At 53.8% G+C, this 16,320-nt stretch overlaps 2 protein-coding genes across 2 annotated transcripts in view; both read left to right on the forward strand.

The window, feature by feature from the left end:
• Window positions 1-4,565, forward strand: part of Rpl38 (ribosomal protein L38) — a 43,863-nt gene extending 39,298 nt beyond the window's left edge. Inside the window, exons 2-5 of the mRNA XM_023714123.1 lie at window positions 422-690; window positions 853-913; window positions 4,233-4,355; window positions 4,494-4,565. Coding sequence (XP_023569891.1) covers window positions 422-690; window positions 853-913; window positions 4,233-4,355; window positions 4,494-4,519 — 479 coding nt within the window. The 3' untranslated portion in view covers window positions 4,520-4,565. The remainder of the gene's footprint in view (window positions 1-421; window positions 691-852; window positions 914-4,232; window positions 4,356-4,493) is intronic.
• Window positions 4,566-8,057: 3,492 nt separating this feature from the next.
• Window positions 8,058-16,320, forward strand: part of Ttyh2 (tweety family member 2) — a 44,739-nt gene continuing 36,476 nt past the window's right edge. Inside the window, exon 1 of the mRNA XM_004630065.2 lies at window positions 8,058-8,226. Coding sequence (XP_004630122.1) covers window positions 8,098-8,226 — 129 coding nt within the window. The 5' untranslated portion in view covers window positions 8,058-8,097. The remainder of the gene's footprint in view (window positions 8,227-16,320) is intronic.

The raw sequence follows: 16,320 nt of genomic DNA on the forward strand, positions 1-16,320 counted from the left end.
TAGTGAATTAAAAAAAAAAAAAAAACAAGCTGAATGGGGCCAGGGAGATGGCTCAGTGGAATAAGAGCCTCCCGGGCAAGGGCAAGGCCATGAGTTCAATCCCCGGTTCCACCAAACAAAATAAAACAAAAAAATCATAAAACCGAGCTGAAGCGTTGGAGGAAGAAGGCAAACGGTGAGTGAGGGAGCGGCGTTCCGAAGAGGGAACAGCTAATAGGGCTGGGGAGAAAAGGAGAAGACAAAATGGGAAGGTCCGCAGCTCAGCCCACGCTTTACTTCGAAGAGGTGCATTACCAATTTGGACCAGAAGGGGCAGAACTACTGAAATTGGAAGGGTGAACGCATGTAGGCTTCTTGACCCTTTGCAGACGCTGTAGCTAGTTTCCCCCTTTGGGCGGGTTTAACCGCCCGGAAACGGAAGTTCCGTCCTTTTACGTTGTCTTCGGTTCTCGCTGGTACCTGTGTTTCTCCGGCGGTACGCGGGCAGTGGGGATAATCCGCGGCAATCCGCAGTTGGGTGCGGTCTGGGGGCCTGGGGTTTGCGTCGAGGGTTCAGAGGAGAAAGAGAGAGTGCCGGGGCCGGCTTTTCGGGAGAGGAGGGAAGGCAGGGATCGCGGGCAGCGCTCTGTTAACTCCGGGACTGTTCTCCGCAGGTACCGGTCCGCGACGTCCGAGCGCCTCGTCGCCATGGTGAGTAGCGCCCCTCCTGGTCCCCTCCCGGGGGAGGCGCGGGCCCGGAGTGCGAGTGGGGGGTCTTTTCCAGGGGTCCGTGGGGGCTGAAGCGTGTGGGGGGACTTCGTGTCACCAGAAAGCGTGAGTCTCTAGAGGATGTTCTTTGTTCTCGTCTTCCAGCCTCGGAAAATTGAGGAAATCAAGGATTTTCTGCTCACAGCGAGGCGGAAGGATGCCAAGTGTAAGTGGCTGCTGCAAAGCCCGAGCCGAGTCTGTGATCGCGTCGGTGCGCGCAGGACTCCCGGGGCCGCTCGGGCGTCCTGCGCGGCGTCTCGGGGCGCGAGGCCGCGTGAGCACGTGCCCGGCTGTCACGCTCCCCCGGGGAAAGCCTGCTGGGCAAATGCGGAGGGACTGAAGGTGCTCCTGGGGCAACTCCTTCGTGTAGTTCAGGGGTTCGTGTGCAGTGGCTTCTCTTGAGCGTAAACCCTGTTGCACGAGTCACGCGCTGAGCGCAGTGTGATCCGGACATCGGGTGAGCCGAGGACAGTACTGATCGCAGTGAGATTTTTTACCAAGCAGTTGGGCATCAGCTTGTGTTAGTTTTCCGGTTTGCAAATGAAGGGGAAAGGAAATAAAGATCCAAAACTGTAACAGCAGAATTTTTTACTTTTATGTTAACTAATAATGCTCGTGTTTTGGTTTTTTTTTTTTTTAACACTGAACCTTGGAAGAAGCTGTGTTCTTTTGTCTGTGTGAAACGTTATGTTACTGCTTTGACCCAGAGTCATCATTTTTCTACTAAATGAGAGCCCGTTGGCTTTTCTGTTACATCACAGATACATCTTACAAGGACCTAACTGAGTTATGGGACTAGTAGGCTTGGGCTGGCCTGTTACCTTCTATCGCTAACCCAGGGATAGTGGGCAGGGAGAATCTTTGAGTGATAGGTTGGGGCTGGGGCATGATTTTGCCCCTAGTACTGAAAATACCCCATTGTCTTGGGTCTTCTGGGAAGCCTTCCTGCTCCATAGCTGTGGGGACTGCAGCTGGAACACTTGTTTCACACACACAAGCAGTTAGCAGGTCGGAGTTAGATCTGCCGTTGTTTGACACAGCCTGCTCTGTCCCAGCTCTGCCCTCCTGGCTGATGGCTGTTGTCAGTAAGGTGGGCTAGATAAATCCTTTCCTTCCACTTAGGGTGATGTTGATAAGACTGTCTTTTGAGTTTCTATCAGGAGATTGGTGCAAAGATCAAATCCTATATTCCATTAAATGTCTTTAACAGTCCTGAGAAATAATACAAAATCGGTCAGATTCGTAGCTCATAAAGGTGGGGTCATGGTATCCTGAGCGTAAGACGTTCACTAGGTATCTGTTAAGTATGCTTTATTTCTTATTTGCAGTCTGGAAATGGGATCTTGCTGTGCTGTCTGGGCTAGCCTTAGATGCTCACTCAGTCCTATCCCATCTTCTGAGTAACTGGGATTGCAGGCAGGCACAACCGTGTCCTGCTTCTTAAAAAAAAACCAACGAACTTGATACAATACATAGTTTACATTCTGAGCCATTTTTTTCATGTACTGGCTTTGGGACATTAACACCATCTAGCCCCCGACTCCAGAATTCTGAAGCTGCAGCTCTGTCCATTAGACACTAAAGTCCCCACCCCTTAGCACCCACCTTTCTGTTTCCAGATTTGATGGATCTTCGTGTAAGTGGAATCACTTGAGGTTTTGGCTGGCAGGTTTTATTTATCATGCTGTCCTCAGAGTTCATCTGTGTTGTATTTTCTAGTTTAGTTTTTAAGGCTCAGCAGTCCACTGAATGGTAACAGTGTGTTGTGTTTTATTTATTATCGATGGATTGTTTCTACTCTTACAGTGCTGCTGTGAACTGGGGTGGTTTGTTGCTGTTTGTGTTCTGTGGTGCTGTAAATTGAACCCAGGGCCTCTTACTTGCTAGGCCAGTGCTGTACCGCTGAACCCCGCTCCCAGCCCACTGTGCAAATACTTGTTCTGTTGTTCATTTGCATTCTTTGGGGTCTATACCCAGACATGAAACTGCTGTGTGCTATGATACGGTAATGGTGCATAAACACTGAGATCTGTATGTCTTTAGAAATGTGTTCATCTCAGTTCATCTTAGTTTGTGTTCATCTTAGTTTTCGATGGTACAGTAGCTGTCAGGGACAGTGCAGTGTAGTTAATGATGGGATCCTACAGTCAATTAGCTTTCATGAATACATGAGGTGTCTGGGTGTACTAAAAATATAGACAGGTACCTGAGGCCTTGGGCAGGCTGCGAGCCCTGCAGTGCTGCTGCTTCTTGTGAGGTGTCCTGCGCTTTTCAGCACTTATTGGCGGACATGGAGTCATGAGGCACAAGTACACATTAATCTTGCGTTGCTGTTAGGTGCTCTGTGCTTGGGTGGATGGGTGGCTGGCTGGGTACTTGGGGTGAAGCACTAAACACTTCACAGCATTTGTAACAGTTGTTGAAAGTGTCTGAGTTGGGCCAGGGAGATGGCTCAGTAGAATAAGCGCTTGCCTGGCAAGTGCGAGGGCCTGAGTTCAATCCCTGGTTCCGCAAAAAAAAAAAAAAAAAAAAGTGTCTGAGTTGGAATGAGAGGTTAGACTAGTAAATGTGATGGCTAGCTTACTCCCAGGAAGGCCAAGTTCTACACTGTGGAATTTGAAGTGCACTTGGGCTTCTTGTCTGAGCTGTGATCCCAGATAGATTTTAGGAGCAATACCCCCCCCCCCCCCCCCCCGCAAAGAGCTTTCATCTAAGTTTGAGGAGAGGCTCCATACATGCTGTGACTGATGAGTGAGGTGGGTGGATATCCTGAAGGGGGAGCTCTGTGTTACTCCCCAGGCGTTGTGCTCTATGCAGAGAGTTGATTTTGAGGATCAAAGCTCTGGAGAGGGCCGGGGAGATGGCTCAGTAGAATAAGCACTTGCCTGGCAAGCACAGGGTCCTGAGTTCAATCCCCAGTACCGGAAAAAAAAAATTTAAAAAAGCTCTGGAGAGTTCTTAATCCTAGAAGACAGATGGATGACTGAGTCTTCTTCATGCTCTCCTTCCTCCTGTCCCTTTAAAGATGTAGCATAATTAAGTCAGTGCAGAATGTTGCACAGTGCTATAGTCACCATAACGTTTTACGTGTAACCTAGTTAAAATTGCTCACACCCCAGACCCTTGGGTTGATGGAGGGAAATGTGGGTTGCTGGCACCAGTTTTCATGTTGGAGGGGACAGTACAGGGAGGTGGGAGGGAGCTTCACTTTTTTTTTTTTTTTTTGCAGCCACTGAATGCCTTCAGGGCAGGTCTTATATGGTGTGAGTGTCTGGGGATCGATTGAACCACAGCATCCTGAGCCTGACTGCTTTGTTTAAGCAGGCACTTAAACAATGGCACTAATGGGCAAGCCCCCCCCCCCCCCGAGTGGTTGTTGGCTGGCCAGTTGGAGTCACTCACATGCCACTGCGTGTGTGTAAAGCTTGTGACCTGTGGCATTTGCCTTCTGTGATGACAATTGTTACTTCTGTTCTCTTTGGCAGCTGTCAAGATAAAGAAGAACAAAGACAATGTGAAGTTTAAAGTTCGATGCAGCAGATATCTTTATACCTTGGTCATCACTGACAAAGAAAAGGCAGAGAAGCTGAAGCAGTCGTTGCCCCCGGGTTAGTGAGCCCTTTACTCTGGAAACACTTCGTATTATAACCAACACCTCTTGTGAGCTGTCCTTAGCTTACAGGACAGAATCGGCACAGCCAGTATAACGCCAATAAAATGACTTACTGTCGCTTCTCTTTCTCCAGGCTTGGCAGTAAAGGAGCTGAAATGAACCAGCCAGACTGATGTGAAGTATATTAAAAAACTTCAAAACTCTGTGAAGTGTCCTCTTTTTTTAAAAAGATGGGAAGAAAGTGCTATTTAGTAGTGGGGTTGGGGTGAGTTCAGTTCTTCCTCCAGTCATGAGTATGGGCTGGGATTTTAACACAGGTAACACCATTGAAAATAATTAGATGTGGGTAGGTCGCACTGGGAGTAAGAAGACCAAGATTTATGGGCCAGCTTAGTAGCAGGAGCTGCCTTCTAGTGAGGGAGGGTGCTGGGCACTCCTGGTAAGTAACCACAGGGAAGCCTTTCCATCTTTAGGATCCAGTGGTGGTGGCCTGCGGCTTGAGTGTACCCTATTGAAATATGCCTTAGATGCAGATGTGGAATGTTTCAAGGCTGGCACTTGTACGGCAAAGGGTTCCAGAGAGCCTTAGCGAACAGAAGCAGTGTGCTAGCCTAGCATGGGTTTGGGGACAGCCAGTTCAAGGAAAAGGGAATATTGAAGGGGAAAGGAAAGTGGAACAAGACCCTGGATAAAGAGCAGAACCAGTCTCAAATCCAGTTGACATTTCATCAGCGAACCCTGTTTCTCAAAAGATCTGAGTCCTTATTCTTGGACCAAAAGCCAATACTTTTTCAGAAGTGGGGGTGGCCCTTTTTTTTTATTTTTTTGGCAGAACCAGGGATTGAACTCAGGCCCTTACGCTTGCCAGGGAAGCACTCATTCCACTGAGCCATCTCCCTGGCCTGGGGGGTAGCAATTCTAACAAGTCCATAGCTAAATCCAACATGGGTATAGAAAGGCCAGCCAGGCCTGACTACTTGGGTATTAGATCCCTCGTGCTGCCACAGTACTACTTGGTACTGTGTGGGTTTTAAAATTTAATCTCTTTTTCCATCAGTATAGAAAATAGCCATATTAATGCCTGTCATTGCTTCCTGAATTAAATGTGCTAGTGGGGAAGTATTGAACTGACTGGACAGGTGTGGCTGTCTATGGGTTATGTTGGAACAAGCCACCAGGTGGCGACATATTGCAGCAAATAGTTGCCAGTGAATACTTAGAAATGGCCTACACCAAAATCCATTTTAAGTGTAAGCACTAGGGTAGATTTATTTACATCTTTGCTTTTCAAAAAAAAAAGAATGGTTCTATGTTATGCGGCTAGTATTTCTTTAAAGACTGCAGGGGCCAGGGAGATGGCTCAGTGGAATAAGCCCTTGTTGGCAAGTGCAAAGGTCTGAGTTGCAAGCCCCAGTTCCACCAAAAAAAAAAAACTGCAAAGTAGTCAAGTGGGAGTTTATTAAAAGGCATGCCTTTTGTTTACTCCAGGAAAAGTGTGACACATGAACTACCCATTAGCTGGTGGCAGATACAGATATGGCATCTTTCGTAGCTTTCAGGTCTTCCTCTAAAGGAGAGTTTGTCTCTGGCACATTGTCCAGAGATTGGCCCCAGCACCTAGGAGAAGCTTTGTGGAGATTTCTGGGCAGGCCTGGTATGCTGCCCTGTCCATGCTGGCTTGTGCAGACTGGCTCCTGAGGCCAGTGCTAATGGCTTGAAGCCTGTGTCAGCTGTCCATTGGCATTCTCCAGGGTTCTGTGACCCTGCAGGTGCAGTTAGCACTGTCGGCTTTAGGTATTCCATGCTGCACCTGGGGCCATAAGAGCCCTTGAAGTTGGCTGCTTCAAGACTCCTGTGCAGGTCTGCACCAGTCCCAGCTCTGTAGCAGGTTCAAAGCCAGTCCAGAGGTGACACAAGACATGCTACCCCTTGGCCCATGGTGTCTTGTCCTCCCTCAGCTGAAGCACTGTAAGGGTCAGTTCTACTCTAGAGGGAAAACAAATCCTTGTAATTCAATTGGATACTGACTGGTGTTGGGAGGCTTCACGGTAAGGCTTGCCTTTAGCCTCAAGAGGCAGGCAGGAGGAAGGTGTCCATACTACACAGCCTCTGGCTCCAGGTGGGCTACATGAGCTGCCCTTGCCTGCCTCACCAGTCTTTAGGTGAACTTCACCCTTTTGGTGAAATTCTGACTCCTCACCCTAAACCACTTTGGTCTGGGTTCTCATCGTGCTGCCCACACCTGGCAACAGGACACCCAAAACCCCACCCTTGGTAGCCCCCTGTCATTCAACTCTGTTTTTGAGAAACTTCCTGGCCCTGACTCAAAGCTCTTTAAAGGCTTGTAATTAAGCGCTGCAGGCTGAAAAACGGACCCCATGTTTCCTACTAAGACTGCAGAGAAGCCTGCATGGGCTTTGGATATAGCTGAGCTGCACAGCCCCTGCCTGGCATGCAGGAGGGCCTGAGTTCTATTCCTGGTACCCAGAAACTCGTAGTATTCCCCAGAACAGAGTGCAGAGCTGTTGAAGCCCATATGTGTGAGGCAGTACTTAGGCTCCTGTGCCTCTCCGGCCCAGGAGGAGATGCCCCAGGAGGCCAGGCAGGATCCATCTCTTTGGGCCCAGCATCTCTGATGGAGCCAGTGGTATTCATTGTCCACCCTCTAGCAGCCACATGTTTCCAGGGTATCCAGTGCTCTAGCTGGACATCTAGAAGTCCCTGCAAATTTGCAGCCACTGCAAGATTTCCTCTCACCTGCCACCTCTTAACTCTTGCTATCACTATACCCCACTGGGCTGTCTGCCCAGTGCGGTCTTTTAACAAAGCCTGTCCCGTCACAAACCCTGTACCATCTCAGTACCCCACTCCCAAAGCCTTTACTGTCCCTCCATGTGCTTTCAGCCTGAACGCAGCTGAGCTGTCCTCTGCAGTCGCGAGTGAGGACAGAGGTCCAGGGGGTGCAGAGGTCCAAGGCTGAAGAGCTCTGCTGAGGGCGATTGCACCCCGCAGCCTTCTCACCCTGTTTGGCTTTCCTCCCAAAGCACCGTCTAACCCAGCATGCGCGGTGCGTTCACACGCATGGTGTCTTCCTTGCAAGAACCGAGGGCATCTCTTGGTTCGCAAACTCCAGGTCCCAACTCCAGGTGCTGTGCATGCGGCATCGTTAGCTGCCAGGCCAGCTGGGTTTAGAGCTGTCCTGTCTGAGTCCACATGGTTTACATAGCGACGCTCAAATGAAGGGCTGTGGCGGAATCTAGACAGAGTGACCGAGTGCACTACCCTGAACACGCCCTGGGAGCCACCAGTCGCCTCTCCGACCGTGATTGCTACCTGAATTCTTTTTTTTTTTTTTTTTCGGAACTGGGGGTTGAACTCAGGCCCTTTTGCTTGCTAGGCAAGCGCTTATTCTACTGAGCTGTCTTCCCGGCCCCTACCTGAATTCTTTATACCCTTGACTTCCTATGTCATTGGGAGAAGCCCGAGACTTAAATCGCTTCTTCCCGCTTCTTTCTGTCGTGGACCAGGACAGACCTGCGCCCAGAAAGGGGCTGCCGGCCTTTGGACCACAGGGCAGGTGCCCAAGGGCGCGTCAGGGAGTGGGGCGTGTCCTAGGGCATGGAGGGGCGGGTCCTGTGCCTCGGGGCGTGCCCTGGGCGCGGGGGGCGTGCCCTGGGCCGGCGCACTTCGCGGGCTCTACGGAGGCGGCGGCTGAGTCCGGCTGCGCTCGGTGAGCCATGTCGGCGGCGCGCGTGGACTATATTGCGCCCTGGTGGGTCGTGTGGCTGCACAGCGTCCCGCACTTCAGCCTGCGCCTGCAGCCAGTGGACAGCACCTTCAGCCCCCGCGACGAGAGTTATCAGGAGGTGAGCCGCGCGCCCCAGACCCAGGCCACCGCGTCCCGCACGCCCCTCTCAGACTCTCCGCGGCCCCTTCCTTCTCCACTTTTCCCTTCTTCCCGCGACTCCTAGCCCCGCGGCCCCTCCTGGGGACACATCGGGGTTCGGGCACACGGGGGCCCTTGGCGTGGTGCGGGCGCCGGGAAGGGCAGAAGGCGGAGGCGGGGACGCGGGCTGGCCGGGCGGGGGCGTTGGCGTCCGGGGGCGCCGCGGTGCGCCCCTTGGGGGTGCGGACGGGCTCCCGAAGTTTTCCCTCTTGCTGAATTCCAGCCCCGGGCGCTCTTTTCCCGGGTGGGCTGGCCTGGCCGAAGTTTAGACAGAAACGACTTGAGTCTCCCAAGGTGGGCTCGGGCTCCCAGCGCCCCTCCTCCTGGCCCCTTCCTGCGGGGTGGGAGCCGTTGCCAAGACCTGGGCCTGGGCCCCTGCTGGAAGGCTGCGGGGCTGGACAGGCGGCGTGGGTGACTTCCTCGGGAGCGCAGTGGACCCGCTGCCGCTTGTATTCCTGGGAAGGAAGGTGGTTTCAGATTCTGCTGCAACTCACACCAAGTCCTAAGTCCGCCTGCACGGATCCACCCCGTGCTGACAGCCAACCTCCTCTTTGTCCTCAGCTTAGGCCTGGGCGGCTCCATCCTGTGTCCCTCACCACGGGCCCCCGTACTTCTCAGCCTGGAAATTTGGGGGTCTTGGTTTCTTGTCTAGTCTCCCTCGCCCTTTCCCGGCCCAGCCGGCACTTTTCTCCAAGGTATCTGCATCCTGACGGCGCTGCTAGACCGAGCTGCAGTCTCCCAGCGCATCGCGGGTGTGGCTGAGCGCCCCCTCACCCCACCCCCAGCCGAGGCCGTTACCTACTTTGGAGGAAAGATTCAGGGGCTGGGAAGCCCAGGATGGGGCCCACTTTTTCAGAGTTGTCTACCTAACTTGGGACTTCGGCCCTGGCAGCCTCTGCCTACAGCGTCAAGGCTCTGACCTCTTGATTTCCCTGGCCGGGGCCATGGGGCCCAGCGGGACCTCCTGGAGGTGGAACCTGGAAGTCACCTGCTGGCCTCTTCCCTTTCCAGGGCTTCCTCCTTCAGGGCACAGGGATCAGGGGGCCTAAGCTGTACACTGCCCGCGTGCCAGTGCCAGTGGCCAGAGTCTAATAATAACCCCTAACACCATGGCTGCCTTCAGGCCCCGGCAGTTGGTGCCTGCTCTTCCGGGAAGAGGAATTGGACCTGCTCTCGGTGAGCCGTGAGCGTGTCCACCCTTCCCGCTCCCCGTCCCGCTGGAGGAAGGCAGTGTTCCTGGAGAATGGGCTGCCTGGGGATAGCTCCAGGGGATCTTCCTCTCCCAAAGAATGCTTGAAAAGAGGCGGATATGATTTCAGAAACAGCTGTGTTTTGGGGTGGATGCCCCAAACCCTCCCCCTGGGCCTCAACCATGTTTTCCTCTTTACTAGAGGAAATACAAACCCCCTACTGGGTGCTGAAGATCCCTAAGTCTGGGAGGGATGCTCAGGCCACTCCCTCACCCCTCAGGCAGGGAAAACAGCACCTGTCCTGCCAGCAGCTGTGGCTGAAGGGCTGTGAGCCTGCCCCACCCACTCCCAGTCCCTGGGACAGGTGGCAGCTGAGCCTGCCGACCCACTCACAACTCCTCCCCCACCCTCAGAGTCCTGGCCTTGACACCCTTTGTGCTGAGCTCCAGAGGGTGTCCCCTTCCTAAGCCCCTGCTCCTATGCTGCTGCCTCCCCCCACAAGTCCTGCTGGGGAGGCAGCTCCCCAAGTGGAGGGCAGGATGGAGATCTGGCTATGGGTGCTATTTAAGGCCACTCCTATCTTAGTAATTTATCCTGTTGTCTGACCACTGGTCTCCTTTCCTCCTGAACCCAAGTCATGGCTAGAATGGGGCAGCGGGTCAGCCCACAGCATAGATTGGGTACTTTCTGTGTCAGCTCATCACTCTGTCCCCAGACTGGATTGAGGCCAAATACCCAGCCAGGCCTGGGTGACTGTGATACTCAGGGCAGCAGGCCTTTGGGAGCAGTTGCTGCGGGTTCTCTGGGGCCAGTTCTTTGTGGCAGCAGCCAGGGAGCTGAGATGGTGGCTCTGCCATCTCCTAGCCAGGTTGGATTTGTGAGCAGACGTCTTAACCTCCCCAGAATTTGCTTCTTCCCTTTGCAAGTATTAAATGAGATATTACACATAACATGTCTAATATGGAGGGTCCCTCAGCACACAGTAGGACCCTGTGATAGAAGTCATTAGGTGATTAGCCTTGAGATCACTTGATGAGCACAGTACCCCCAAAGGGGAAGGGAGGCAAAAGAGCTACAGACCCTGATCAAGGAAGTCTGGGGGGCTTCAGTACAGCTCAAGGGCCCCAACCAAACATCGCAGCCAGTGCATGCTGCCTGCGCACGGAGGCCAGAGGGGTCTTTGAAGACCAGAGGAGCTAAGCAGCAGCTCACCTGGTAACTGTGAGCAAGTTTTCTATCCCAGGACCCCCCTGAGGAAGTCGGGGCCTCCCTCACTTTGGGGTCTCTGGGAGCAGAGGAAGCCTCCAGATCCTCCCATAGCTGAATCTTCTTCCTCTCCCTGCAGTGAAGGCACTAACTGGGCAGGCCAGGTGGGAGGCAGAGGGAAGGGACGCCAAGCCAGCATCTGGGGAAGGAGGTGGCCAGCCCTTCTGCCGCAGGCTGCTTGCCTTTGAAGGCGTGGAGCACTGGAGATGGTCCTGTGGGTGGTGCCTGGCTTCCCTGCTAGGGAAGGAGACCCCAGCCCGGCCAGGTGGCCTTTGGGCAGTGTGGGGGACAGCGGAGAGCACCTGGCAGGAAATCCAGCTGTGTCTCTGAACAGGCCATTCAGCTTCCTCTTTCCTGGAGCATTGGTGTCATAGTTCAGCCCAGCCACAGAGGGGAAAAGCAGACACTGGATGAGCTCAAGAGGCGTGTGTGTGTGACTGTCCCTGTCCGTCCTCTGTCTCTCCTTGCCTCAGTCAGGAGTCCCCTCATTCTCTGTGTTTAGGATATAGAAGATGTTTTCATTTCTGTGTTTCTCCAAGTGTTCTCCCGAGCCTCCTGAGTACCTTGGTTCTTAGATTCCCCCAAGAGACCAGTGTGTGTCCCCAGGCTAGAGGAGGAGCTGAGCATTAAGAGGCAGGTCTGAGGAGGGGAGGCCCCACAGACCGCAAGCCCAGGAGGCTGTGGCTGGGATGAGCAGCCCCATTCATCCTGTCTGGCACTGAGTCACCATCACCCGACAGTCATGCTGGGTCCCGCAGGGGAGCTAACCCTTCCCAGCTGGGCTAGAAGGGGTCTCCCCGTGGGTGCGCCTGCACCCCACTGCTGGCCTCACTGCAAGGTCAGCCACCCTCTCAGATTGTCTCCAGGGGACAGAAGTGAGGTGCAAAAGCCCGCCGGAGACCAGTACAGTGGGCAGAGCCACTCGCCACCCCACCCCCTGGCATTGCTGCCCACACTGGGTTTCTTGTTACAGAACGGCAAACCAGAAATAATTGAAGGGGCACCGACGAGGGAAGGGCAGAGCCTGAACACTGATGTGGGTTCAGGGAGGTGTTGATGACCTCGGGGCACAGCAGAGGCTGTGGTGTGGGAAGCTGTGCTCTCTAAGTTCTGGACAGCGGGCAGTTGGGCTTCCTCCCACACACCCCTCCCTGTCCCCAAGGTTGCTATGCACATGGGGTCCTGGGTGTTCCTTAGGAGCACAAAAGTGATTGCCCATTGGAGAGCAGCAGGTGATACCCAGTTGGTGGGTGGCTTGGGCTCCCCTCCTCCCTCTCCCTGCCTCCCTTCTCTCCTATTCTGATTGCTTGCTGCCTGCTCTCTGCCTGGCCCACCCCGGGACACCCCCAGTTTCCTGCTGCAGCTCTCGTCCTCGGTGATGGAGGTCAGGGTTCCTCGGATGAGCAGCCTACAGAGGGCCTGGGAGTTGGGGTTTCCTGGGCATCCCTGTGCCGCATGCATTACCCGTGACCTACTTGAGACCGGCTGCCCAGCCTTGTAGGGGCCCCAGCCTGGAAAGGCCCCAAGCCGCAGAGTCCCAGGCTGCTGGGGAGGACGTGGCTCGCAGGAAGTCAGGAGGCTGCTGGAATCTAAAGGGGGTGGGCCTGGGGAAACTGATTTGGCCCCAACCCACTTCGCTCCACCACTTACGGGAGAGCTTTCCTTCTGGGCGGGAACATGGGGCAGATACCTGGTGTTTCCTGCTTTGGGGAAAGATCAATGGGATAAGTAAAGTTACCGACCTGGGGGCTGTGTGGGTGTTAGCTGGGCTGCATGAGAGGCCCCCCTGGGGGTTCATTGCTTTCTATAAATTGTTAGGAATAACTTCCACAAACTTGCACAAGCTTATGTGTGCATCCCAGTGAATTTGTTAATTTATTTTGTGTGTGTGTGTGTGTGTGTGTGTGTGTGTGTGTGTGTGTATGGCCAGCTCAGCCCACCAGGGGGCGGGGCTGGCTGGCATGTGGTGCTGGGGGATTGAACCGTGGTCCTTGTGCTTTGCTAAGCTTAGCTTGTTCTAAGTAGGTGCTTTAGACCACTGAGCCATCTCACCAGCCCCTCAAGTGAATTTGTAAGTGGTGTATGAAGCACCATTCCATCCAGGTGTCCACAAGGTAGCTACTGCTGCAGTAGAACTTCTCTGGTTGTATACTTCTTATGAATTAAATATACAGTCTTGATTTGCTCCCTTCAGCACTCCTCGGGGAGATTCATCTACCTTATGTGGAAGAGTTTTTTCATGGCTGCATAGTATTCCATTCAGTGGCTATAAACATAGCATGTATGTTGTCAGTGAACCTCTGAAGAGTATTTTGTAGTTGCTGCTGTGGGCTCTCATGTGTGGATCTTGTTGGAGACACAAGCTCTCCATTCGATGGAGATGTGGGGTCACAGGGTATGTGTTGCTCAGTGGTCTGCAGATTACTAAAGGGTCCCTGCAGGGCCGGAGAGATAGCTCAGTAGAATAAGCACTTGCCTGGCAAGCACAAGGTCCTGAGTTCAATCCCCAGTACCACAAGAAAATAAATATATGAATAAATAAATAAGGGTCCCTGGATCTTAGTAGTGGGGGCCAGGACAGCATGGCATGTCCATCCACCAAGATTGTGGTCTGGGCCTGGCTGAGCAAATGAGCTTGAACAGAAAGTGAAACTGCTGGGGAAAGACTGAGAACGTGTATTGACAAGATTCTGGTGCTTCCCTGGCAAGAATAGGACCCGATCGCTTGGCGTCGCTGGGTCAGCTGGAGTCCTGGCGCTGGCCTCCAGACAGGACATGAGACTCCGCATGGCCAGGAAGCTCCCAGGAGCTCTCAGCGTCACAGTTAAAGGTCAGGTTGCAGCATGATCTTCACTTTGAGTGCGGTGGCCCTGCCACCCACCCACCCTGACCTCCTTCGCCTCGACCTGGATTCCAGAGCCCTGCAGTGAGACTGGAGGGGAGAGAATGGGCCGCAGCTTCCTGCTGCCTCCTGGGGTCGCTGCAAGGTGTTGGCCATGGTAGTGAGTGGTCCCGGAAGGCACAGTGCCAGTCCCGGCCCCATCGGAGCTGTTGCTGTCTTCCCAGCTGCCTGTAGTAGGGCCGTGAATCCCCAGCCGCGCCTGTGACATGTGTGTCCCAGGCGGAAGAGAAAGCTGCAATCTGTGTCAGACCCATGTGCCCTACCCGGGCTGTCCCCACCGCTTTCACCATATGTCCCTAAGCCCGAGGAGCTTATCCATCCAGGTGACCATCACACCATCAGAGCTCACCTCAGGGCCAGTGACTGCCTGAGTCTGCACAGGGCTGGGCAGCCGAGCAGGGCCTGGAAAGGGGCAGAGGGCTTCTGCAAGTGTCCCCCCGACTGTGCTCTGCCCCCTGGAAAATGGCCACGGGCCTTGGGAGGCGGTTACTGGCCTCTGTGTAGGTTGACTGTGTGTGTGCCCCGTACATGGCTTGTCCCCTGTCAGACCTGCTGGGCCTGCAGTCTCCCCACGCTGCTGCACGCCACCAGCATGCAGGGCCCCTGACACAAGCTCTGTGCACTGGGGTGCAGGGACTGAGGACAGGGAGACCCTTAGGGCCACAGGAAGCAGGGTAGGCTGTCTGCTTGAGAATCTGACTTAGAGCCGGGCGCAGCCCCGGCTCACAGCCACCCGTCCTGGGGCCATCTGGTGTCCATCTGGCCAAATCAAGAGATTGGAGGATGTGGCAGGCAGGTGGGGGGAGGGGACCCAGGCCTCCTGGCACATAGCCGCTGCCCTTGCAGGACCCGAGATGCCAGGTGGGTCTGAGAAGATACCGCCTGCCCCGTTGGCTCCCTGATCGGCTCTGTCTTGCAGGAGGTAGAGGAGGGAAGGGGTGCCGTGTGTTGCTCACCTTGACGTCCCCTACCTCCTTCCCAGCCCCCTCACCTCGCCAAAGGGAGCTGACTTCTCGTGACTCTGGATGGGCACCTAGATTGGGTGCATTAGACTTTGGCATCAAATGACAATGGCCCTGCCAACCGTCCCGCTTGGTACCTGAGGCGTGCTGTCCAAGCTGTGCCTCTTCCTAGAACCCCTTGGATGTCTCTGAACATCTTGCCTGTCTTCCTTGGCAGCAAATGAGATGTGACTGGAAAATACATTGATTGTTTACATTTTAAAAAGTTTATTACAGGACTGGGGAGATAGCTCAGCTGCCTGGCAAGCACAAGGATCTGGGTTCAATCCCCGGTACCACATGCTGTGCCGGCTCCACGCTGAGCCAGCCGCTGAGACCGGGTATGGTAGCACATGCCTATAATCCCAGCACTGAGGAGACTGAGACAGGAGGATCACTGTGAGTCGGAGTTGCATAGTAAGACTCTGTATCAAATAAATAAATAAATAAAAGATTAAAAATAAAATAAAAAAAGCTTGTTACGGTAAGAGACACATTGATGTTGGCCCTCCCTCAGAATCCTCCCCCTCTCTCTTTTTTTTTTTTTTTTTGTAGCTGGCTCAGCCCACCCTGGGGGTGGGGCTGGTGCAGCATGTGGTACCTGGGACCTCCCCCTCTCCTGGAACACACGTACCCCATTTTTTTTTTCTGTATTTATTTCTCTCTTGGTACTGGGAATTACTCATGGCCTCATGCTTGCCAGGCAGATGCTATGCTGCTGAGCTAAATCCCTTACCCTGTCCCATTGTTCTTAACACCTTCTGAAGCAGTTCTGGAAGCCCTCTTTCTTTTTTTTATTTTTAAAACTTTTTAAAAATTTATTTATTGGATACAGGGTCTCACTGCACAGTTCAGACTCATAGTGGTCCTCCTGCCTCAGCCTCCCCAGTGCTGGGTTCAGAAGTGTGCCCCACCACACCCAGTTTCAGGCCGGCACAGTGCACCGGGGCTTCCGGGACCAGCACCTGCATGGAATGTGATACCAGTGATCGAACCTGAGTCCTTGCGCCTGCCAGACACGTGCTTAGACCACTGAGCTGTCTCCCTGGTGCAAGCCATCTTTCTTGAGTGTCTTTGGTTACACTGTCCTGGCTGCCTTGATGTCCTGAGTCAGTTCAAAACATTGACCTTTTGTGGTCATTTTAGATTGGGGGAAGAGCCGGTTTTCAGGGTGCCAGGCCCAGGGAGTCGGTGGGTGAGAGCGCACCAAGATGTCTATAAGCTAAGCCTACCTGCTCCGTGGGTGGAGCATGGTCTTAGCACTCGCCGGACTTGTGACCACACCTGGTAAGACACTCAACCAGTGAGGACTTCCAGAGCTGCTTCAGGAAGTGGCCAGAAGAATGGAGTGAGCGTTTTGAGGGGCCTTAGTGGCCGTGTGACTTTTACTGTAATAATTGTTTTGGTTTTTTTTTTAATGTATCTAGTATGGGGTCTACAGGATCTACAGGGTCTCACTCCGTAGATTGGACTCATAGTGATTCCCCTGCTTTCAGCCTCCCTGGGATTACAGGCGTGCACCACCAAAACCTGCGCTGTCTCAATAGGTGTCTCAGTGTGCCCCAGTGGCGGGGCCGGCAGGGCACACCGGGGATCAAACCCCAACCACTGCGTTCTGCCTAAGCAGGCGCTTTAGTTCACTGAGCTGTCTGGCC

Source organism: Octodon degus, unplaced genomic scaffold (assembly GCF_000260255.1).
Source record: "Octodon degus isolate 3935 unplaced genomic scaffold, OctDeg1.0 scaffold00033, whole genome shotgun sequence".
In the NCBI taxonomy this organism is placed as follows: Eukaryota; Metazoa; Chordata; class Mammalia; order Rodentia; family Octodontidae; genus Octodon; species Octodon degus.